The sequence below is a fragment of the Cyrtonyx montezumae genome, unplaced genomic scaffold (genome assembly GCF_038088225.1).
Source record: "Cyrtonyx montezumae isolate F1298 unplaced genomic scaffold, pur_monq_1.0 scaffold_29, whole genome shotgun sequence".
Lineage (NCBI taxonomy): Eukaryota > Metazoa > Chordata > Aves > Galliformes > Odontophoridae > Cyrtonyx > Cyrtonyx montezumae.
In genome coordinates this window covers 6,756,342-6,782,209 of record NW_027072033.1, presented here as the reverse complement: position 1 = coordinate 6,782,209, position 25,868 = coordinate 6,756,342, and the positions used below count along the sequence as shown (strand labels likewise).

General features: G+C 43.9%; 1 protein-coding gene across 1 annotated transcript in view; it reads right to left on the bottom strand.

Annotated features, from left to right (window-relative positions):
- The window catches only part of PAX5 (paired box 5), a 126,497-nt gene that overhangs the window by 33,796 nt on the left and 66,833 nt on the right, over window positions 1-25,868 (bottom strand). Inside the window, exon 7 of the mRNA XM_065740640.1 lies at window positions 24,651-24,780. Within this exon, the coding sequence (XP_065596712.1) occupies window positions 24,651-24,780 (130 nt within the window). The remainder of the gene's footprint in view (window positions 1-24,650; window positions 24,781-25,868) is intronic.

Genomic DNA, 25,868 nt, shown 5'->3' with positions numbered 1-25,868 from the left:
AGCTGGTGTCCTGTTACGAGTGGTGTCCCCCAAGGGTCAGTTTTGGGGCCCATCTTGTTTAATATCTTCATTGATGACCTAGACGAGGGGATTGAGTGTACCCTCACTAAGTTTGCAGAAGACACCAAGCTGGGAGGATGTGTCAAACTGCCTGAGGGTAGGGAGGCCCTTCAGAGGGATTTGGATAGGCTGAACAGCTGGGCTGAGCTCAATGGGATGAGGTTCAATAAGACCAAGTGCCGGGTCCTGCACTTTGGCCATAATAACCCCATGCAATGCTATAGGCTTGGGGCAGAATGGCTTGAAGAATGTAGAGAGGAAAAGGACCTGGGGGTGTTGGTTGATGCTCGGCTTAACATGAGCTGGCAGTGTGCCCAGGTGGACAAGAAGGCCAACGGCATCCTGGCCTGTATTAGAAATAGTGTAGCCAGCAGGAGCAGGGAGGTGATCATCCCCCTGTACTCAGCTCTGGTGCGGCCGCACCTCGAGTACTGTGTTCAGTTTTGGGCTCCTCGCTACAAGAAGGACATTGAGGCCCTGGAGCGTGTTCAGAGAAGGGCAACAAAACTGGTGAGGGGTCTGGAGCACAAGTCTTAAGAGGAGCGGCTGAGGGAGCTGGGATTGTTTAGTCTGGAGAAGAGGCTCAGAGGAGACCTTATTGCACTCTACCACTTCCTGAAGGGAGGTTGTGGTGAGGAGGGGGTGGGCCTCTTCTCCCTGATAACTAATGACAGGACAAGAGGGAATGGCCACAAGTTGCGCCGGGGAAGATTTAGATTAGATTTGAGGAAACATTTTCTCTCTGAAAGAGTGGTCAGGCACTGGAATGGCCTGCCTAGGGAGGTGGTTGAGGCACCATCCCTAGTGCTGTTCAAGAAGCGTTTAGATGAGGTGCTAAGGGATTTGATTTAGTAGTTCAGTTTGCAGGGATGGTGATAGGAGGATGGTTGGACGAGATGATCTTGTAGGTCCTTTCCAACCTAATGTACCTATGAACCTATGAATCCTGGCTCTCACTGCTTTAGAAGGAAAACTGAGAAGGGAAGTACAACCTAGAGGCATGCGCACTTGCATAGACCTTTAGAAGGGGCAGACACCTAAACATGCTTCCCTCCATTCACAGCACTGCTGCAGTATACAAACATGCAGTTCCCCCTGCTTCAGAAGGGATTCACTGTACATGAGGTGCTCTGCACAGCCTTCCGTGTTAATCTGGAAATGACATCGAGTGTTGCATTCAAAGGCAAAAAACAACACGTGCCTACTTATCTAAGAGATCAGTTAGCCTCCTCCTGTCAAAATAACATGTAAAACGGTAGAAGAAGGAAACAAAAAACTCACAAAGAAAAGAAAGATAGAGGCTTACCACCGCCACAGACTCTGAAGTACCTTTACTTAAAAGTGACGTTCATTATGCAGTGTAATTTACAATAAAAACAATTTCCCATTGGTCAGAACTTCAGAAAATGTAAAAGAAACCAAAACAACAATAACAGAAAGTCCTCCTGGCAAAATGCAGGAAGTGTCAGAATAAATTCCTCTGCATTCCAAATCCCCTCCCACTCTCAGCCAGAATGGCCCCTACACACCTCACAGACACTGCCAAACTAGCGATGGTTTTTCTTTCAACCCATTATTTCTAAAATGCACTCCAGCCAGCATGCTACATGCAATGAATGAAAGAACTAGGAGAATTAAGCCACGCAATGGAACAGCTTTCTGAAGAATAAAGTTATGGAAATTTTAGGCTCCATTTACTTCTCAATCTAATTTTGCCCTCCAATGCACATTATGTCTGAAATGGGATCTCATGTGGTTTGATCAGTGATCTTAATGCACGCAGAAGCAACATATTCCCTTTATTGTTGTTTCCTTTCTGCAACAGAGCAATGCTTCTAAGTAAGAACGGTACAGCAAGGCTCTGCGAGGCCACCTCCACAGCCATCCCTGTGCTGCTGGAGCACTGCATGGCAACCATGAGTATCAGCAGCTAGGAAACATGTGGTGCACAGGCTCCCCACTCCAGCTGACAAATTCAGAGCTGGCAGTTCACAACACTGTAGAAACCATGACAGCAGCTAACCTATTACAAGAAGTTCAATTAGGATATTTTGGTTATGTTTCTATTCTACTCTTTAATATTTTAATATTTTATACTCAGAAGGTATCTTGTATCTCTTTGCAAATAAGAGGCCTAGAAAGCTATTATCAGATTGTGACAAATTAAAAACTCTTCTGGTGGTAATAGGACTCCAGATAGCAGAATTTCAAGAAAAAATACTATGAGACACAGGGGAAAAAAAATAAAAATAAAATCAAAGAACTAGCAGCATTTTACTAATAAGCCATGAATGCTCCAGGATTCAAATACATTGAAGTAAGGTTTGTGCTGGGTTTACACAACAAGACTTTGGTAGCAAAGGGCTGCAGGGGGCCTCTGTGAGCAGAGCAGATCAGAGGTAGGAAAGAGTGAATGGGAGGAAAATGGTTTTAGTTTGCTTTTAGCTCTCATTGCCTTAACCTGTTAGTAATAGCCAACAAATTAATCTCCCTATGTGAGTATGCTTTGCTGACAGATACTGGTAAATAACCTCCCTCTATTTTTCTCAACCCATAATCCTTTCTCAGCATATTTTCTCCCCTTCTTCCTTTGAGAGGAAAGTGGTTCTGGTGAACCTTAGCTGCGTGTCAGCAGGTCCTTGCCAACTTTGCATTCTTCAAGAAATTAAAACCAAGCGCACTGTAGCTTCACACTTATTTAGCAAATACCTTCAAGTTCCAACCCCCCTGATCAGACATGGCCAACAACCTCCAGATCAAGTACTAGGCCAGGTTACCCAGGGCCTCATCCTACCTGGTCTTGAACACATCCATGGACACAGCGTACATAACATCTCTGGGCAGGCTGTTCCAGAACCTCACCACTCTCTGCGAAGAACTTCCCCTGACATCCAATCTAAACCTTCCCTCCTTGAGCTTAAAACCATTCCCCTTATCCTATCGCTGTCTACCCTTGTACGAAGTTGATACCCCACCTTTTTATAATCCCCATTTAAATACTGGAGGGCCGCAATGAGGAGGTCTTCAGCCTTCCATAGTTCCATTGATGTCAACCACACCACTTAGTTTGGTGTCACTGGCAAACTTGCTGAGGATGCACTCGAACTCATCATTGATGAAGATGTTGAAGAGCACTGGTCCCAAGACAGACCACTGGGGGGACACTGCTCATCACTGGCCTTCACCTCGGCACAGTGCCTTGTCTACCGCCTTCTAACAGATTCCTTATCCATCAAGTAGACCTCCCCTCAGGTCTGTATCTCTCCAATTTAGGGATACGTATGTCATGGGGGACCATGTCAAAACCCTTTCACAAGTCCAGGTAGATGACATCAGTTGCCTTCCCTTTGTCCACCAATGTTGCACCTCTACCATAGAAGGCCACCAAATTGGTCAGGCATGGCCTTCCCCTGATAAAGCCATGGAGGTAGCTGTCTTGGATCACCTGCTCATCTCTCATGTGCCTTAACATGTCTTCTAGGGAGATCTGTTCCATGGTCTTCCAAGCAGAGGTCAGGCTCACTGGCCTGTAGTTCCCTGGGTTCTCCTTCCTTCCTTTCTTGTAAATGGAAGTGATGTTTCTTTTTTTCCAGTTCCTGAGGACTTCACCTGACAGCCACGACTTTTCAAATATGATGGAGGGTGGGTAAGCAACCACATCAGCCAAATCCTTTAGGACTCTGGGATACTTGTCATCTGACCACATAAGACTTGTAAGTGTTCAGTCCCATGAGGCGGTCTCGGACTTGCTCTGCCCTTACAGGGGATGGGGTATTTATTCCCCAGTTCCCACACAGATTCTCAGGGATGTGAGCTCCTGGGATGTGAGATATATGAGAATTCTGTCTTCCAGTGATGACCAAGATAAAAAACTCATTTAGTACCTCAGCCTTCTCCGTATCTGTCACTGGTAGTCCTCCTTTCTCACTTACCAAAGGAGGTACACTCTCTTCAGCTTGCCTCTTCTGGCCAATGTACCTATAGAACCCCTTGTTATTTTTAACATCCCACACCAAGTTCAGTTCCATCTGGGTTTTGACTTTCCTAATTCCCTCTCTGCAAGTCTGGACAGCATCCCCATATTCTCCCCAGGTGATGTGCCATTGTTTCCACAGCCAGTACAATCCCTTATTTTCCCTCAGCCTGACCAGCAGGTCCTTGCCAAGCCATGCTGGTTTTCTGCCTCCTCTGCCCACTTTCTGAAGCAGAGGGACAGAAAGCACTTGTGTTCTAAGAAAGGCATCCATGAAGAGTAGCCAGTATTCTTCCTCTCCTTTGTCTTTAAGGATAGCTTCCCAACAATTCCTCTACCAAAGTTCATGGTCCTGACCCTAATCTTTGCCCAGACCACATTCCTCAAGACCACAGACTCAAACAGGACATGGACACTGTAGCCTAGGCTGCCTCCAATCTTAACACCTTTAATGATCTCCTCTGCATTGGTGAGCACCAGATCCAGCAATGCTTCACCTTTGGTCAGTATATCCAAAACTTGCACCAGCAAGTTATCATCCACGGACTCCAGGAATCTCCTGGATCTCTTGTAGCTCACTGTGGCTGTCCCAGGAGATATCAGAGTGGTTTAAATCCCCCATCAGAATGAGTGCCTGTGAGTGGTACGCCTCCTGCAGCTGAAGGAAGAAGGACTTGTCAGCAGGCTCCCCTTGATCAGGTGGGCTGTTGTAGACCCCTTCCACCAGATGCCTTTTGTAAACCCTAACCTTAACTCTAAACCACATGCTAGGGATGTTCAGTGCCTCCAACCTATTACATAGGGACACTTTGGTAAATCACAGAATCATAGAATCACAGGGGCTGGAAGGGACCTCAAGAGATCATCAAGTCCATCGAGTGTGGTTCTGCTGCCATGTGCCTTGGCCAGCCATCTGGTTCTGCTTGTCTGCAGGTACCTGTCTCATGCTTCAAATTCAGCTGAGGTGGCATGCCAGTGGTCATGAGCCAGTGTGAAGTTTAGAGCTGTCTGATGTCTTTGAGGTTGCTGTGTAGTCCTGTTCCAGACCAAGAAGATGGACTGAATCCCTCAGCCTGGACTTTCTCATACAGGTGACAGTCAAGTTCCTTTTGAACTTCAGAGTAGATACTTTGTCCAGCTGGGAGCCCACCTTAGGATTTTGGCCTGTTTTTTCTGTTTGTTGGTTTTGTTTTCTTCCACGTGCAGCTGCCTGTCCTGGCTTCCCAGGCCCTTGCTCAGTCCCACCATGTGAAGCCATGCTTCATTAGCTGGCCATGCATATGGTGTCCAGTGTACCTTCTGGGCCTTCTGGGCCTGGGTTTTGTCAGCCTGGATGACCTGCAGTAGCTTGTGGCCGGGGCTGGGGATCAAGGAGGCCAAACGCTGACTCTCACTGTCATGGAACAGATCTCCCTAGAAGACATGTTAAGGCACATGAGAGATGAGCAGGTGATCCAAGACAGCTACCTCCATGGCTTTATCAGGGGAAGGCCATGCCTGATCAATTTGGTGGCCTTCTATGGTAGAGGTGCAACACTGGTGGACAAAGGGAAGGCAACCGATGTCATCTACCTGGACTTGTGAAAGGGTTTTGACATGGTCCCCCACGACATACGTATCCCTAAATTGGAGAGATACAGACCTGAGGGGAGGTCTACTTGATGGATAAGGAATCTGTTAGAAGGCGGTAGACAAGGCACTGTGCCGAGGTGAAGGCCAGTGATGAGCAGTGTCCCCCCAGTGGTCTGTCTTGGGACCAGTGCTCTTCAACATCTTCATCAATGATGAGTTCGAGTGCATCCTCAGCAAGTTTGCCAGTGACACCAAACTAAGTGGTGTGGTTGACATCAATGGAACTATGGAAGGCTGAAGACCTCCTCATTGCGGCCCTCCAGTATTTAAATGGGGATTATAAAAAGGTGGGGTATCAACTTACCAATTGTAACTTACCAATTGTAATTGGGTACAACTTAACTTGTACCCAATGTACAAGGGTAGACAGCGACAGGATAAGGGGAATGGTTTTAAGCTCAAGGAGGGAAGGTTTAGATTGGATGTCAGGGGAAGTTCTTCACAGAGAGTGGTGAGGTTCTGGAACAGCCTGCCCAGAGATGTTATGTACGCTGTGTCCATGGATGTGTTCAAGACCAGGTAGGATGAGGCCCTGGGTAACCTGGCCTAGTACTTGATCTGGAGGTTGTTGGCCATGTCTGATCAGGGGGGTTGGAACTTGAAGGTCCTTGGAGTCCCTTTCCACCCAAGCCATTCTATGGTTCTATGATGGGGCCTTGGCAGGCAACCAGGTCAAGGCAGGAGATAGAACTCGGGGGGTTTAAGTTCCCTTGCAACCCAACTGTTCTGTGATTATATGAATCCGGAGAGCTTTGGGGACCAGTAAGAGCAGGATGAAGGAGATGGAAAGCAAGCCCTCAGGAGAGGCTCTTTAGCTTTGCAAATCTGCCTTGGCATGGAGCTTGCCAGCTTCAAGTTGGACTCTCAGCACTTTTCACGAACACCAATACTGATGACAGAGTATGCATCAGTTCATTGCAGAGCCTTTCAAGGCTAGGGCATTTTCAGCCAGGCACAGGTGCACTACAATTCCAGATGTACCTCCTGGCTGAATGCCATGTTACTGAGAAACAACAACAGACTTTCCTGCAAACTTTGACACAGGCAGAGAACACAGCACACAGGCAGAATCTGAAACATGAGTGAGAGAGCAGTGGACAAGCAGTCAACTACCCTGCTTGCTCAGTAAGCACAGAGGAAAACAGATACAACATCTTCTATGAGGTTGCATAGATGTGATAACCCATGCTAAAAGCCTTCCATCTCACAAGAATAATTTATGATCTGCATCTGGAAATTAGTTTGGGATGGAAACATTTTCAATCATTGCTAATCATAGAGTCACCAGGATTAGAGAAGACCTCCAAGATCATCTAGTCCAACCGTCCACTTACTATGCACAAAAACATGTCCTTCAGCACAACATCTGAACATTCCTCAAATGTCAGCAGCAGCTTCCTGAAACTCACAGAAAACATATTCTAAATTGTTAAGTTGTAATTAAGGGTTACCACATTCCAGACTGACAACCGAATATGTAATTTCTAACACATCAATGTTTTTATCCTGGAATAAGAGAAAAAGCTGAAATTTTATCTGGATTATGTGTGATAACAAAAGTGAAGCATTTGAAAGATACAGGAAACCAACTATCTCAAAATTTTCTTCAAAATGATTTTGATTTTTAAAACTAAACTATTCTATTTCCTTTTGTTGGGAAAAAAAAATAGCTAAACTAAATCACTTTAAGATACAATTGCATTTTTCATGTGCCCTGTGAAGCAGTTGGCCAAAGTTTATCCAGTATTCCTTTTCTGATCTTCATAGTACTGCACTTGCTTGATCTGTAGCACGTGCAGAGTCCTGAACAGAACTAATAAAACAATAACTTGGCTCTGTTGTCTTCCTCTATCATTGTGCATTTGTGCCTTTCCCAACACAAGGTGCAACACTGAGTGTGGCTTCCTAGTGCTGTGGCATTAACAACCCACAGCCAAAGCTGTTGGCTGCCTTCTTACAGGCTCAGGCAAGAGGCAGTAAACAAAGATGGCATAGATTTAGATGTTAAGAAGAAAATCTTCAACATGATGGTTGTGAGACACTGGAACAGGCTGCCCATAGAAGTGATGGAGTCTCCGTCCCTGGTGTTCAAGGAAGTGGAGATATGGAGGGCCATGATCCAGTGGGCATGGTGGGTTGGGTTGGTGGTTGGATTTGATGATCTCAGAAGTCTTTTCCAATCCTGATTCTATGATTCCAAGTGCCATTTGCTCATGCCACTGGGGCAGAGACTTGTGCCGTGGACCAGCAGGCTAAGCAGAACCAAGCAGGAAACACAGGAAAGGAATCAGCTCTCCCAGTTAATACACTTTGTCACACTTCCCATTGTCTTTCACCAACAACTGGGAATGAAATAGCCGTGCATATTGACTGCAGGATCAGTCATAAGAGGCAGCACTATGTTACTCCAGCTGGCTTATTTTGTGCAAAAACTACAGGTATGGCGTCTTAGCTAGGAGGATGACATTAACACTGAAATGCAATTTGAAAACTGCAGCAACAGGTCTTTCTGAGAGCTCTCTGCATGTTTAAAACAGCTAATGAAACACTGATTTTAGGCCACTATGACAAAGTCCTTTCCTGTCACATGCATTTGGGATGAGTCCAGTCTCCCCAAGGTGGGAGGCCTCACAAGCCCACCCCAATCTGGGTGACACACTCAGCCACCACCATCATTGTGTGAGCTCCCCAGGTTTGAATTTCCCCTCACACAGTTAAGGAAGGTGAGCAAGCAGCTGAGTGGGGAAGAAGCTGGGAAACAAAAGAAGATGAGAGACTGGGCAGATGAGGTCCCCAGTTCATGGTCCCAGTCAGTAGGCCGGGATTTATAACTTTATTAAATGGCATGACAGTCAGCCATGATAAATCAGTTCCCCTTCTTCCCAAATCACAGACAATAAAAGCTTTGGCAGTGAAAGTCATTCATCATCATAAAGACTTGAGACATTTCTGCCATCAATTTCACTCACATCCTTAATACTCTGAAGGGAAGTTGGTAGACTTTTAGGGAAAAAAGGCAGGGAGAGAAGAAAGGGAAAAATAATTAGAAGAAAACACAAAGAAAGATTGAGCAGGAATAATTACAAAGGTCAAAGAAAGGAGACCCTTCAGGAAAGCAGTTTTGATGATGGGGAACAGAGCTGCCATGTTCTCCACAGGGCACACGTGATACTGAAGAAAGCCATGGGGCCTCTTCACAGCCCCCAGAGTTCACTCAGGGCAAAGAAGCTAGTAAGCTTGTGAGGGCTCTCAGTGCTGGGACCTGGCCTGTCCCATATGCAAGGACAAACCCCCAGCATTCCCCTCACTGGGCACCCTAATCCAGCAGCTGGGCAAGCAGATGGGGATTGCTCCCTGCAGGTCCACCACAGCATGCAGCCAGCAGGAACAGATCTGTCATGGCACAGATCGGTATCAAGGAACTGACTCCCCAGAGAAAGTGGGAACAGGGAGAGGTTGTATCCTGGAGGGGTGACTGAATACCTCCCTGTCCTCCAGTCCTGCCTTCCTGTACAGGGTCACTGAATGGGTCCCCCTGCCTAAAATAGCTTTGCAAGTGTTAACATGACACATGTAGATGAACACAGGAGGCTAATAAACAGACATGTTAGCCATTCCTGCAGTGACATCCTCACCTGCAAAGGGACAGCTGCAAGCAGGAAAGAGGGGTGCTGCACAGCCCTGCCAGAGGTTCACAACCATCAGGAGCACCTGGGAGAGGGCACAGCCAGCAGCGAGCACAGGACAGGAAAGGCTGTTAGATGACTGGTCAGACAGTGGTCAAGGCTGCCCAGAGAGATGGTGGAGTCACCGTCCCTGGAGCTATTCAAGAACCATAGAAATATGACACTGAGAAATCGCAGCATCTTCACAGTGAAATAACTACAGACAAGCTATTTCAATAAGACTACATGGAAAATGAGTTTTTCTTTCTCCTTTGCAACAGATGTTTCCCGTCTTTCAAGATATGCTGCACTGTCATTAAAACATCTGGATTCATTATGCATGAATAAGAGGAAAGCCCAATCATGGAAATGTAACAGATAGGAAGCATTTCGTACATGTCCAGCTATTACTGATGGTAAAGTGAGATTGGAGGTCTCATCAATTGCCATCATCAAATGATTACACTGTCCTAGAAATGTTACCTAGAAATGTTGCCATTCACTCTATTCAAGTAATATGACTAAACATAGATGCTGATACATTGCTCTACCCACCTGGAAATACCATTTTGGTGGATTGTACAGGCACGATCAGATGTTTTACTATGCTCATAGATTAAAAAAATATAAAGTGAATTAAAAAGTATTTCCACTAAATAGAGTGTTTTATTTTTTTACTTTTTTCTCTTTTTTTCATTTTTAAATTTGGAGATTTACATTGTTTCTCTGGCAGCAAAAAAATGCCTGTATCAAACTGGCCACTGATGTAATAAAGCCTAACACAGTAAACCAGAGGGACCTAAGCAAGCCTGAGAGGTGGGCCAATGCCAACCTCATGAAGTTCAACAAGGCCAAGTGAAACGGTCCTGAATCTGGGTCGGGGCAATCCCAAACACAGGTACAAGTTGGGGGGAGAATGGCTTGAGAGCAGCCCTGAGGAAATGGGCTGTACTGGTTGATGAAAGATTTAACATCAGCCATCAGTGTGTTCTTGCAGCTCGGAAGGCCAACCGTATCCTGGACTGCATCAAGAGAAGTGTGACCAGCAAGCAGGTTGAGGGAGGTGATTCTGCCCCTCTACTCTGCTCTCATGAGACCTCAGCTGGACTACTGAATCCAGATCTGGGGCCCTCAACACAAGAAGAACATGGAATTGCTGGAGCTGGTCCAGAGGAAGGCCGTGAAGATGATCAGAGGGCTGGAACACCTCCGCTACAAGGACGGGCCTAGAGAGATGGAGCTCTTCAGCCTGGAGGAAAGCAGGCTCTGTGGGGACCTCATAGTGGTCTTCCAGCACTTGAAGAGGTCCAACAGGAAAGCTGGGGAGAGACTTCTTATAAGGGTAGGCAGTGGACAGGACAATAGGAAATGGTTTTATACTGGAAGGGGATAGATTTCGACAAGATATTATGAAGCAATTCTTTACCGTGAGGGTGTTGATACACTGCAACAAGATGTCCAGTGAGTCTGTGGATGCCTTCTCACTGGAGGTGTTCAAGACCAGGCTATATGGGGCTTTGAGCAACCTGGTCTAGGGGGAGGTGTCCCTGCCTATAGCAGTTGACATTAGATGATCTTAAAGATCACTTCCAACCCAAAACATTTTATGATTCTAAGACACCCTAGCAGCTCTGAGCACCTAGGACTCTTATTGCCACTCAGAAGCTGGCTGCAGATGGTAGCAAAACCATGGGTGAGTGCACTCAAGTCCAAAATACCTATGGGATATGCAACCAGTAAAGCCAGGAAGATTTTTCCACATGATTTCATGGGGATGGTTTCATGCACAATCATTTTTTGTTTTTTTTTCCAGAGCACTTGAGACTGAAGCAAAAGAGAACTTAAGCTGTTCAGTGTGTTTACAAAAAAAAAAAAAACCCAGTCTCATTGCAATTGGGAGCCAGCACGAAGGCACTGGTACCTTGTTGTCTTATTCTTTCCACCATGGCTGTTCCATTTAAAATTGTATTTACTATTCATGCTGCAGTGGTACTGAGGGGAGGGGAGAAACAGATTTAATTAATTAGAGGCTGCAAAATCCTTAAGTAAAAAATGTTGTGTAAATGCAACTTGTTACTATACATGCTTTGTACCAAAACATGTCTACCACAGTTAAATTCAGCACTTAAATCCACAGCAAAATTCCCAGCGGAGTCAGGCTATGCGTTGTCAAAAAAAAAACATTAATAGCATAGGTCTTTGTGGGATACAAGTGGCTACATTTGCTTTCTGAAATTTGCTTGTTCCTTTTTAACAGCATGATCAGAACACATAAAAACGGAAAAAATGAACAGTGTTTCAGTTAGACTCTGTCCTGACATTAAAAATGGCACTTCTGTATTTCATGCTGCCTGCCTTTCCACAAGAGTTTCTGGGGCCTTTAGTCAAGTTTTCAACTTGACAGGCCCAATCAGGAGTGGCAGATAGATGATTGGAAAATGCATCTGCACTTTCATCTATTAAATGTAGAGACTGAGCTGTAAATCTCGCATTATGCTGCACTAGAAACGAGCCAACAACCAACACTAATTTGCACTACAAAACAGAAATTAAAGTATAATTTGGTTATAATGGTTAAGTACCAATCAGCACTTCCCATTCCTCTTCAGATCATTGTCGGGGTTTTTTTAGACCCCTCTGCTACCTCCTTACCCCTCACCCTCTCTCACAGCTCTGCTCAGGCAGCTGTGTTGCAAAAGGTGGGGCAGTTTTTTCTTTCCCTCTCTCTCTTCTTTTTTCTTGTGTCCCTGTCATGGACTCAGATCTAGAGATAACTCTGTGATAATTATTGGCAGAGAATGCAGGCAGTCATGAATCTCTAAAACATTATAAGAGCATTATATAGAGGACTAATGATCATTATGTTCCTCAAAACATATTGGTTTCTTTTTAAGCACATCGTGTTCAGTGCCAGAGTTGAATATATGTATAGTCAGTTAAGGGATGGAGATACCTGCCTGGTGCCTATACATCCCAGCTAATGTAACAGACAATACAATGTTTGGACTGGTTTCCAGGTTCTCTTTTCAGTTCCTTACACATGTTCAGGATGCCAGCTTAGGGACTGTGTTATCAGTCTCCCTGCATGTACTCTCTGCAATAGTAATTTACATCATGGGGAGGAAGCCTTTCTCAAAACCAGAGAAAGTTGCATGGCATGCAGAGGTTTAGGAAAGAGATTAGAAGCATGGGGACCCCCAGTGTCACGCAATTTTACTCTTGAACACCTATGGGATCCTGAGAAACTAAGTTAAGGGATGGTGCAGCTCAAAAAGATCTGAGGAGGAATGGATTATTTGGGGCTTGGCTTGTGTTTACCGAGCTTTATATAATACTATTTTGGAGAGACAGAGTTTCCAAATTCAGATTCAAACCAAAAGGGGAAACCTCCAAGCCAGACCCAACCAATCACAGGAAGTGCCAGTATCAATGTCTGTTGCCCCCGTGGAATGCCAGAAATGGAAATGGGTGTCCTTGCATCTAGAATGGAAAGAAGAAGAAACTAAGGAAGTAGAGGAAGATCACTCCCCAAAACCACCACCACTAAGAAAAATGAGAAGAGAGACATGGAGAGGAGAGTGATGATGTGGAAGACACTGTTAACACTACTCGTTGAGCCCTGAAGATGACTGAAATCCAAGGCTCAAGAAAGGAGTTTATACAGCGCTTGGATGAAGCTATTGTCACCTGGTTGCTTTGGTGCTGGGACAATGGGGCCAGCAGCTTGTCCCTAGATGGTAACAAAGCTCGCCAACTAGGAAGCACTGCCCTAGACCTAGCTATCAGTGGAGGTATTAGTAGATGTCTGAATGGAGTCAACACCATCTGGGAACAAATGTTATTAGCTGCAAAGGAAAGACATCCCTACAAAGACTATCTGGAGCCTGAGATGAGAAGATGGAATATTGTTGAGAAAGGCATCCAGTATTTGAGAGAAACAGCCATGGTGGAAATGCTGTATGATCCCACGTTTGCTCCTAATGATCCACACCATGACCATGATCCTAAGAGCATAAGGAGTACACCTGATGTATGTCTCCCTTCTTTTTTCTTGTGTCCCTGTCACGGACTCAGATCTAGAGATAATTCCATGACACAGCTAATGAAAACACTGCTTTAGAGCTGTCATTTATCAACGTTTCAGCAAATATCAGCAGGGTAACAACTCCTTCCAGAACCTTATTCATGACATTCTCCATTTCCACAGGGCAGATACTCCCCACCTCACATAGCTCTAGTTTAAGCTAAGTGCTTTCTGCTCACACATAGTCACTGGAAGTAAGCATTTACCTTGATCTTTAGCCTTAGGCACAAAAAATTTTGAAGGTAAATCAAATAAGGGCTTGGACCAAAAGAGAAATAAACCTTTATCAGCTCCTTCAAGCACCAGTTCCAGCAAATACAACAGTGTGGAAGAATTGTTTATTAGTTAAACTTCTCTTCATTCTTGTCACGTGAAAAACAGAATGCAGTTTGGAAAAGAGGCAGTGACTTGGTTTTGGTGTGGGAAGAGAAGACATGGCAAAGTAAGGCTGCATATTATTTGGAATGTACTCAGACACTGAAAGAGTTCAGCCTATCACATTTAACATCTTACCCCTCTACCATGATTAAAAACTCTACCTGGATCACCACACCACACCACTCTTGCAGCTTCTTACTAAGATGAAACTATCAATTTTGCTGTTGCACTTCTAAGATATCTAATTTAGACAGAAATAATAGGCTAGATTAAAAACTGCCTGGAAAATCTTTATGTCTTATATACGCATTCTTTTGTATAAGAATGGTCTTATAAACAGACAAATAAATAGAACAAAGGCTGTTTCAGCTATCTACTGCACATCCCAGAATAGTACAGTACAAGCAGATATTAATTTACTGGCTGCTCCTTGTTAAGTGTACACTGATCCTGTTCCCTTACACAGCAGTAGTTCAAAAAGTGCTTCCTTAATCAGGAATCACTTGGAATCCAAAACTCAGAGTACCACTGGATTAGGGTTACCATGATTAAATCTATTATAAAACCTCCTAACATAAGTTATGTGAAAAATAAAGGACAAGTCCAAATCCTAGTTTGTGAAGATGGAGAGGTTTCTGCAGGTTTCCCATGATAAGGATGGTTTCTAGGATTGTTCAAATGAAACCTGCATCCTAATTGTTTTTAAACAGTCTGACAGACTGCACTGAGTAAATGCTAAAAACCATCAGTGTTTAATCCTGGCACAAGATCAGTATACAATTCTAGAGGAGCCATTATTTCCTTTTATTGTTGTTTAAGTATCAGAACACCCCTTGGCTGCAAACACTGGACAGCTCAGGTGATGATTTCTTTCTGGCAGCCTTTTCGGTCCTAGTACTTTGTTACCATCTATCTCCTAGCTTCAGGAATGACAAATTGTAAAAGTCATTTTACCAAATCTGGACAAAGTGTGGCTCATAAAATGCAGTCATGGTGTGATGGGATGAACATAGCAAGCCAGAGTCAGGCAACAGACTTCTCCTAAAAGACCAAGCACTTCTGAAGACAAATTTGTTGCACAAGACCAGCTAAGGACAGTGCTTTACTGCAGAACAGTAGCAAGAAACTATCTTTTGGCATACATTTATCCCACATTACCACTTCTTGGCAGATATAAAAAATTGACAGAATGTGTAGGAATACAGAAGTTTAAATGCATCCCTTTTATCTGTGTTACCCACAGACCTGTGCCACCTATGAAGAAATGACTACCAGGTATAACATACCACCTCTAAGTTATTAGGGGCATCCACAGTAAAGAACAAGCCATGCTGGTTTTTCCAAAAATGGCAGTCTGTTCAGATAGATACATTCATCCCATTTGCTCAATGTTTAAATCAACCTGGGTCCTAGAATCAGTTATCTTTGGTTCCCTGAGTCCCCCAGAGCAAACCAGAACAGATAACCTAAAATGACTGCCATTCAGTATTCCTTCCCCAAGTTTCCTGACTGCAAATGGACTCTGCTCCTGTTTTTGTTGTTTATTCTCACCTTCTTGACAAGTGTATGGAATGAGCAGGAAAGACGATGCAATTGGCTGTATGGCAACCATATCTTCAGCAGTGATCCCTCCCATGAAGGAACATATAAAGTAACATTCCTTCTGTGGTGTAGTTACAAATTCATATTTGAAGAAAAAAGAATCACTGTTCTGCAGACTCCACCTTGCCCTGTGCATGTGTGTGATTTGTAAAATGTACTGCAGCCTGCACATTGGTACAGGTCTAACAGCACAAACACACAGATTGAAAGCCAGAACACTTGGTAGTACCCTGGTAGTGATGTGGAAGACCAGAAAGCTAAGGGAAGAAAGCTGTGAGAGAGCTGTCCTAGCATGGGAGGAGATCAATATTCCTCACTTGAACATTGGATGGAGCAACAAAAATGGAGCCCACCCATTCTGCATCTCTTCTTTTAACAGGGTAATACAGAGTTCATGTCAGATTCTACTAAAATTAAATGCACTTATCTGGTTCTTCAAGAAGGCTGGCTGGCAGATATTCCCAAGCTGCTAATGCAAACTGATGCTGCAGCCAGCTGCAGTCAGGACTGGCTGAGGATTTGTCAATCTGCCCTTTACACTGTATTGGAAAGTCAAGAAAAGGTGTCAGCTCAGAATGACTTAGTCCTCTCAGAGTTATCACACTGACCATGCTGAAATCAGCAACCAGAGCAGGGAAAATGCATCTGCAGGTAATTAGTAACAATTACAGGCAGCTTGGAAACTGCTGACTATAGCAGTAATGAGCTGGGCACATGTCATTGGCTTGCAAATGGACAGAGCGCTTATGAACCATAGTGGCAAGCAGTAAGGGAAGGGATTTCTTTTTTTCCTTTTAACTTAATATTTAATGTGGCATAAAAATGATGGAAAGAAATTGAGTTGTTTTTTAGTTGGCGGTCCATAACACAACAGTGCTGGTTGATGGAACAGTCACTACATTTTTCTTTACTTGTATTCTAGCAGGAAGTGCTGGCAAAAATGACAAAACTTAAGCAACCCTTTCACCTTCAAGAAATATCCCCAGTGTTTTGCTCTACCAGCTTCTTAGGAAATATGAATCTTACACACAGAGGAGCTTTTATATCTCAATTCTCAGTACTGCTTTGCCATCCAAACCATGGTCTGGCAATGAAAAAAAAAAAAAAGGAAAGTCTATGATCATAATTCACCTAGAACCTCAGCTGTCAGATTTTTTTGCATTAAATTTTTTTATAAACTCTCTTACAGACCTAAGACTGACAAAAAGAACTAGACATTTTATGCAGAGACCAGCTTCAGAGCAGGTAAGACTGTGCTGGGGAAGGGATCCAAAGCAGAAAGGGCCAACAAAAGCCCCAACTCCCTAGTTACCCTTGCAGAACAGGTGGAACCGACTGTCAAAGAGGATAGGCAGAGACTTTACCTCAGTTGAACAGGCCTTTCAGGAATGTGACAACCTCTTCCACAGGGAAGAGAAGGGTTCTAGTTGTTGGCAACTTCCTCCTGAAGAGAACAGAGGGCTCAATATGCAGAGTTGACCCTCATCATAGGGAAGTCTGCAGTCCACCTGGAGCTTGGATCAGAGATATCACCAGGTCACTGTCCAGCCTGGTGCACCTGACAGACTACTACCTGCTGCTGCCTTCCAGACAGGTGGGGAGGAAGCAGCATCCCATAGTCTGAGGAGAATGGAGAAAGACTTGAGATGCTTGATGAAAGAGTCTAGTGTATAAGCTATTTTCTCTTCCCTTTCTCCATTTTCAGGTGATGACATGGGACAGAATAGAGACAAAATCCATGTGAGCTTTAAACTAGATTTGAAGGGGGGTGAGGTTGTAGATGGACTTGCACTGGTGGGGCAGTGCTCCGGTATTGATAAGGACGCTTGCCTCCCACCCCCTTAGGGTGAATTTGGCATGCTCAGCTTGCTCACTGAAATGCCTGTACACCAATGCACACAGTGTGGGGAAAAAGCAGGAGTTAGAAATCCATGTTTGGGCAGCACATTATGATATGGTGACAATTATAGAGACATGATGGGAATGTGGTCATGGATGACTATGTCCTTCTCAGGAAAGACAGACCAAAAGGCAAAGCAGTGGAGCTGCTCTTTACGTGAAAGAGCAACAAGAATGCTCTGAGTACTGTCCAGTGGTGGATGAGGAGCAAGACGAGAGTTTGAGGGTGAGAATTAGGGGGCAGGCTGGCATGGGTGATACTGTTCTGGGTGTCTATTTAGGAGGAAGATTTTCATTCAGAGGGTGGTGACACATTAGAACAGGTTGCCCAGAGAGGTTCTGGAAGCCCTGTCCTTGAAGACATTCACAGCTAGGCTGGATGTGGCTCTGGGCAGCCTGGTGTAGCGGTTGATGACTCTGCTCATGGCAGGGGGTTGAAACTAGGTGATTTTCGGTGACCTTTTAAACCCAGGCCGTTCTATGATTCCATTATTCTATGATTCTATTACAGGCCACCAGATCAGGATGAGAAAGTTGAGGACGCCTTCTACAAGCAGCTGACAGCAGCCTCACAATTATAGGCCCTAGTTATCATGAGGAATTTTACCTAGCCTGATATTTGCTAGAAGGCCTACTCCGCACACCATTCACAGTCCAGGAGGTTCCTACAGTGCACTGATGATAACTTCCTGATGCAAATGGTGGATGAGACAAATAGGAGGGGAGTGTTGCTGGATCTTGTTCTCTCTAACGAGTTGAAGCAGTGAAGCTTGAGGATAGCTTTGATTGCAGCAACCATGAAATGGTGGAATTTGGGATCTCATGTGCCAGGAAAAGAATACCAAGCAGAATCACAACCTTGGACTTCAGAAGGGACAACTTCGGCCTCTTCAAGTAGTTGCTGGGGGAAATCCCATGGGACAGGGTAGTTGAAGGTAAAGAGACCCGAGACAGTTGGTTAGCATTCAAGGACCATTTCTTCCAAGCTCAACATCGGAGTATCCCACCAGTCAAGAAAGGGAGCCAGGAAACCTGCATGGTTAAATGGGGAATTGCTGGGCAAACTCAAGCTGAAGAGGAGAGTCTACATATGGTGGAAGAAAAGGTTGGCCTCTTGGAAAGAATATGCAACTACTGTCAGAGGATGTAGGGAAGCAACTAGGAAGGCTAACACCTCCTTAGAATTAAACCTTACTAGATGGATCAAGGACAATATAGGCAGTGTAAGCCCACTGATGAATGATATGGGTGCCTTGGTGACAGAAGATATGGAGAAGGCAGACTTACTAAATGCCTTCTTTGTCTATTCTGCTGGAAGCTGTCCTGAGGAGCCCAGTACCCTTGAGGCCCCAAAAGATCAAGGAGGAATTTGCCTCAGTTGATGAGGACTTGGTTAGGGACCAATTAAGCAACCTGGACATCCATAAATCCATGGGTCCTGATGAGATGTACCAGTAGGTGCTGAGGGAGCTAGTGAAAGTCTTCGACAGATCACTCTCTATTATCTTTGGTAAGTCAACGGGGTATGGGAGAGATGCCTGATGACTGGAAGAAAACAAATGTCACTCCACTCTTCAAAAAGGCAAGAAGGAGGACCCGGATAACTACAGACTGGTCAGCCTCAACTCCATCCCTGGAAAAGTGATGGAACAACTTATCCTTGGCACCATCTCCAGGCATATCAAGGACAAAAGGGTCATTAGGGCCAGTCAGTATGGCTTCACCAAGGGGAAGTCCTGCTTGACCAGCCTGATAGCCTTTTATGAAGATGTAACCAGATGGATAGATGATGGAAAAGCAGTGGATTTGGTCTATCTTGATTTTAGTAAAGCATCTGACACAATCTCCCACAGCATCCTTGCATGTGGTCTTGACAGCTGGGTAGTGAGGTGGACTGTGAATTGGATGAAGGAAAGAAGCCAGAGAGTTGTGGTCAATGGGACAGTCTAGTTGGAGGCCTATATCTAGTGAAGTCCCTCAAGAGCTGCTACTGGGACCAGTACTATTCAGTACATTCATCCAATGACTTGGATGAGGGAATAGAAACTTGCTGTCAGCTCAGAGGGACCTCTAGAGATCATCTAGTCCAACCCTCCTGCCAAGGCAGGCTCCCTAGACCAGGTTGTACAGGTAGGCATCCAGGCGGGTCTTGAATGTCTCCAGAGAAGGAGACTCCACCACCTCTCTGGGCAGCCTGATCCAATGCTCCATCACCCTCACTGTGAAGACGTACTCACACACATTTGTGCGGAACTTCCTGTGCATCAGTTTGTGGCCATTTCCCCTTGTCCTGTCACCACACACTGCAGAGAAGAGTCCATTCTCATCCCTTTGCCTCCCACTCCTATAAACATCTAGTTTATAGACATGGATCAGATCCAAGTTTGCTGATGACATAAAACTGGGAGGAGCGGCTGACATGCCAGAAGGCTGTGCTGCCATCCAACAAGATCTAGACAGGCTGGAGAGCTGGATGGGGAGGAACTGAATGAAATATCACAAGGTCAACTGTTGAGTCTTGCATCTGGGCAAGAACAACCCCAGGTACCAGCACAGACTGGGGACTGACCTGTTGTAGGGCAGTGTAGGGGAAAAGGACCATGGGTCCTGGTGGACAGCAGGATGTCTGTGAGCCAGCACTGTGACCTGTGACCAAGAATGACAACGGCATCCTTGGGTGTATTAGAAGGGGTCAAGAGAGGTTCACCTTCCCCTCTACTCTGCCCTGGTGAGACTGCATCTGGAATACTGTGTCCAGTTCTGGTCCCCTCAGTTCAAGAAGGACAGGGAACTGTTTGAGAGACTCCAACACAGAGCCATCAAGATGATGAAGAGAGTGGAGCACCTTCCTGATGTGGAAAGGCTGAAGGAACTGGGTCTCTTTAGTGTGGAGAAGAGGAGCCTGAGGGGTGACCTCATTAATGTTTATAAGTTTGTATGGGGTGAGTGTCAAAACGATGGAGCTCTTCTCATTAACATCCAGTGGTAGGACAAGGGGCAGTGGGTACAAGCTGGAACACAGAAGGCTCCATGTAAATATGAGAAAAGACTTCTTCACAGTAAGGGTAACAGAACTCTGGAATGGACTGTAAAAAGAGGTGGTGGAGTCTCCTTCTCTGGAGACGTTCCAGATCCACCTGGACATCTACTTGTGCAACCTGGGCTAGGGAGCTGCTTTGGCAGGGGGGCTGGACTAGATGATCTCTAGAGGTCCCTCCAAGCCCCTACAATTCTGTGATTCTGCAAAGTGTGCAAGCCTTAAAAAAAAGGTGAAGAAAAGCAACTCAGCATTTTGAATCTCAAGAAAAAAAACTGAATTCACATTTGCCATTCCTCCTCCAACAAAAAACAATTTGCAGGAGAAACACCATCAGAAACCCACGACTCTCAGGCAATTGCTTGAAAGACAAGGGCCCAAGGTACAGGACCTGTTCTTGTCAGAACTTCTCCCATGAGTTAATTCCTGATCACTAATGTAGGGCTGACACAAAGCTAATGCTTTTGCAGTTGTTGCCCATCATATTTCTCTCTTACCACCACAGATAATCAGTCCTAGATTAGAAACGCTAAACTATAGTTCTGGTCAGACTGAAGACAACAAAAATATTCCTAGAAAGCAGACTAGATGATGTTTAATCAAACATCTGTTGGATTTTGTTCAACTCCCTCCAGTTTTCAGTGGCATCTACTACAGATGCAAGACCTGTAGCAGTACAAAGCTTTTGGTTACAAGTGAAAATTGTTTGATAAATGTGTCTTCTCACCTGAATTGCCTGCCCTGACATAGCAAAAAGAGGTCTGATTATAAACACTAGTTAATTTGTGGGAGAAAATGGAGCTATGTCCAGAACTATGATGAGAGCTGTACCAACAAGGGCACTTTAACTCACACACCTTGTTTGTTATAAACAAAAAGCATGGCTTGCTGCTTAGATCTTTCTACCTCTGAGATCTGTATAAACCCTGAGATTGTTGCAAAAGCCTCAGAGCAGAGTAGAACTCAGCTGTATGGTACATGTACAACATCACTGGTCTCAGAGCATGCCTGGGGCTTCTAGGCACTTTCAGAGAAGAGCTGCTATGTTGTGGGTTACAAAAGAAAAAGGACAAATAACAATCTGAAAATATTTCCTGAAAATATATCTAAAGGCACTGGTTTTAAAAGGGTTTTCATGCACTTCTGTAAATCTGAGTTTTATGAATTCCAGTGTTAGAAAAGTTTACAGTGGTATCAAAGTAGAGATATAAACACCTAGTTTTACTCATGCCTTGGTAAAATGCGTTTTGTTATAGATCTCAGCTTGTCACACTTAAGACCAACAGCATGTTTTTTCAAAGCTAGCTGTTCATAAAGCTTGCTCCACATACTCAATGAGAACAAGTAAATTCAACATTTAGAGCTTTTTTAGAAGGAGAACAGAGGTGAAATACATAACAAGGTTTGCAAGCATCATTTTTATAGTCAGTTATGCTCTGACAAATGCAGTCTGCTCACCAAACAGGAGGCAGCAACATAAGAAAGCTGTTAGTCATGGCCAGTAAGTAAAACAAGGAGGCAACAGCTGTTCCCATGTTCTTTTAAGTGTGGATGGAAATTATTTATATAGAATTGAAGAGGCTACACAGGAGTGCAGTCTGAAACATGAGATTTCTCACAAAAAGCCTTCAAAAGAGCTGGTGTTAAGAGCTGAAGGAACAGCAGAAATATCCCAGCAGCAACAGAACAACGCTCCATAATCTAAGAGGCACTACAGAACTTGCTCACTCAGGTCATTTTTCTGGGTGAGACCTAAGGACAGTCCTGCTTCTGGAAGGTGCCAGCATCAACAGCACCCCAGGTAGATTCCCATAATAACACACTAGATAAATTATGTCATGCTTCTGCCCAGGGCAGCCTCTTGCAAAACATGGAAAAAAGAATCTTCAGGATACCTGTGAGCTTGTCAAGTTCTTTTTAAGCTTTAAACCAATACATGTTATTTTGCCATTTCAGTATATTCCATGTTCTTTTCTAAAAAGAGCAAATACCAAGAAGTACCCAAACCAACTGCACTGCACTAAGCTGGCATTATAATTTTTTTTCCCTTCTTTTCACCTACTTGTTAAATATTCATTTTCTTTTTTCATAGCAAATCTGCCCCAGCCTACTCAGGATGAATTCTAGAGTCTTTCCAACACTTGGAACTCAGAGTTCTGCAGCAAGATTGTAAGAAGCACTTTATTCCTGTTAACCTTGCACATGGAGTCAAGATACCTGCAATTACTTGAGTCCTTGAGAGTTAACGTGCAATCTTCCCCCTACCTAGCAATCAAATCATGAGGAGACATATAAATACAAGATGATTTTAGAAACCCTATGTCGCAAAGATGGTTTGAGAATAAGATTTCAGCATATCCCTGCTGATCGTGAAAAGTAACCATTCGTGCCTATTCTGTGTTTAAGGTTTCCTAAGCTGATGATTGTTATGCATAATATTTTCATTACAGCTTTGCTGGCAAGTCATATTATTAGTCTCTAGCTATAGGTTTCTCCAAATGCAGAAAAGCACAAAACAACACCAGCTCTGACTGGAGTATTCCCATTTTTTGAAATATCATGAAAGAATAATTACATTCACTGCCTACCAGGCCCCTGCCATTCTAGCTGAGTTTATAAAACAAGCAAAATCCTGCTGGTGGCCCTGTACTTTAAATAGGAAGTTATTCTGAAACTCCGGGATGCCTGCTTCCAAAGACCTGCCTAGCATAGTTAACTTGCAGGAGCTGTGATCTGCTCTTTCAAGGCCCTCAGTATTCAGACTCACCACAAATGCTTTGCCAACAACTGCAGCAAGTGAACAGCTACTGTGGACAACCTAACCATTGAATCATAGAATCACTGAGGTTGGAAAAGACCTCTAAACTCATCTAGTCCAGCCATTCACCAACTACCAGTGTTGCCCACTAACCATATTCCGCAGCGTCACTGCTTCTGTTTCAAAGCAGTGACACTGCTTTTTATGTATCTGCAGAATTGTAAATATCTGTATCTACATGAATACATCCCACCAAGGCCCTTGAAAGAATTTTACAACTAGAACTAATTTTTACAAGTTCAGTAGCCTGAACACCGTGCTAGAATTATACTAGGATGTAGCCTCTTCCAGAGTACTTACCTGGCCTAAAAGTAACTTCCTGAAGAGTTTCTTCAGTTGGGGGCAGGGGATCAGGAGGATTCTGGGTTATTTTTCAGTCAGTTTAGTCTCATTACATGTTTTTCTGCATAGTTTTGCACAGATGGGGCAGCAGGAGTAATAAGATAAGCACAAGAAGAACTTAAATCAGCATAAAGGAAGTAAGTGTTGCTGGAGTATTCGAACAGCTTCTGGCTAAATGTGATTTTGTCTAGGTGCAGATCTCAGACAGACAGCTTCAGAGGACAGAAGAAAGAAAGCATTCAGCCAGCTTCACCGTCACTTCTTTTCCTTCCTAAGTTTCACTCCATAATAATGTAACTTTGTGATTTCTTGCTTCTCATATAGTGAATGAGATTGCAGTGCTTCAAGACCAGATAGTACTATACTACCAGTATCACATTTCATTCTGGTAACAAAATAAACATGTAAATCCAATCTTTGGCAAAACAGAGATGTTTTAGAGATGAAATTTGTACAGGTTAGACGTAGGTATTGAAGTAACACACAGGGGAACATACACAGGAAGTACAGATCCTTGAATTTTTTTCTGGTTCCTATAATTCCTTTTGGACACAGTTTTCTTTCATTTGGACAATCTCCTTCTACATGACGTGTCCCAAATAACCAGGTGACCATGGCATTATCAAATTCCAGCTGTTCCTTAACTCCTATTCTTCACCTGCTGAAGAAATGCAGACAATCCTAGAGGTTCAATTTCTCCATCTTGGTGCACGAGTACAGTTCTGTTAAGTGGTCCAAAACATGATTCTTCGTAGAAGTCAAAATCATCCAAAATTCAGTCTAGCTCAAAGTGTCATAAAAATCTCATGCAGTAAAAATGCCAAGTGCCTACAAGAAAATAAGCAACCCAATCCCAAAAGGACAGGCAAGCATTCTGCTTTTCTGTTATATGGTGGTACCTAGAATGCAGGTTTGGAGTAAAGAGGCATATTCCCTCATGGTCAAAAGGTATGCTTCATCAGCTGGCTCAGAGAGAACACTGATGATGTACACAAGCTATGCATCTGACTTTCACCAGAGCTGCTATAAAATCACACATTTACAAAGAGACAGGAAAGAATGATTACACATCTGATATTGCTTCTCCAGGAAGAACATCACCCCACAGTGTGAACATATACTTCTTCACAACACTTCTTGGTGCATGCAAAATTACGTACCTGTAACGATAGGATATGACTGTGGTCCAGGAACACTTGCTCCCAAATCTGCAGAAGTAGGGCTGGTTATATTGGCCTTCATGTCATCCAGTCCTCCAGCTAATGATGCCATGGCTGAATATTCAGTTGCCTGGAAAAATAAACAGAAGGCATTTTAATGACAAAAAACTTACTGTTCAGCAGATTTTTGCCTGTATGGCAAATACTAGTTGCAATGCAGGAACTCTAAAAAGCTCTTGTTCACTCAAAGTTACCAGCTTTAAAGGCAATAAATACACGGTCAGTGTAAACTGTAGTGTTAAGCACTCAAAAATAATAAAGGGGTCTGAGCTTATTACTGATGTTCTTTGAAAACAACAAAAGGGGCTTTCTTTGTAAAATGAAAGCCAAACTCATCACTTCGGACAAAGCTTTCCATATAAAGGAAGTTTTGTAGAGCAAGGTGGAGGCTGCACCTGCCACATAAGGTACAAGTGTAAGGTTTTTGTGAGTCAAAGAAAACCATTCACATCTGTTAACTTGAACTCTCCTTAATTCAGTGCTGTCATTGGAAGAGAAAAACACTAACAAGCAGATGGGAACCAGACTGTCCTGTTTCCCAGCTTCTCTTAGGCATGCTTCATTTTCTCATTACTTCATAAGAAGTAGGGTGCACTTAAATAAAAGTGTTTGATTAATGAATGGATTTGGAGTCAAGTATTTCAAAAGCCACATTATTTAAGAATGAATAACTTAACCATTGTAAGAATTCTCTCATTTTGTGGGAATTCCTTAAGCACACCAGCCAAACCTTCACTAACTGAGCACAGGTCCTCAGAAACCAGACTCTTCTGTCTTGTAATCCTGTCAATCTCCATGTAGCTATGACAGTCTATAGCAGTGAGGCCAATCCACACATTCAGAAGGACTTCCATGTACATGGCAGAAAGCACATCCTCATTACTCATTTCCCATAGTTTCTTATTAGCAGGATCATTCACACAAAACAAGGACACATTTTTACAGTGTTCTCCCTTCCCTATTGCTATTTTCAGTAGTTTAATCCTTTATTTGTGAGGTAAGTTCAGAACAGTCAGAGGATTAGGACTTCAAGTGAAGAACAGGCAACAGGAACAGACAAAATCAATAAAAACTCCAAGGTTGATTCCCACTGTATCACTGCAGATGAAGTAATGAGTCTTGAACTTGACCCTGCAATGATTTCATTGAGCAACCAAA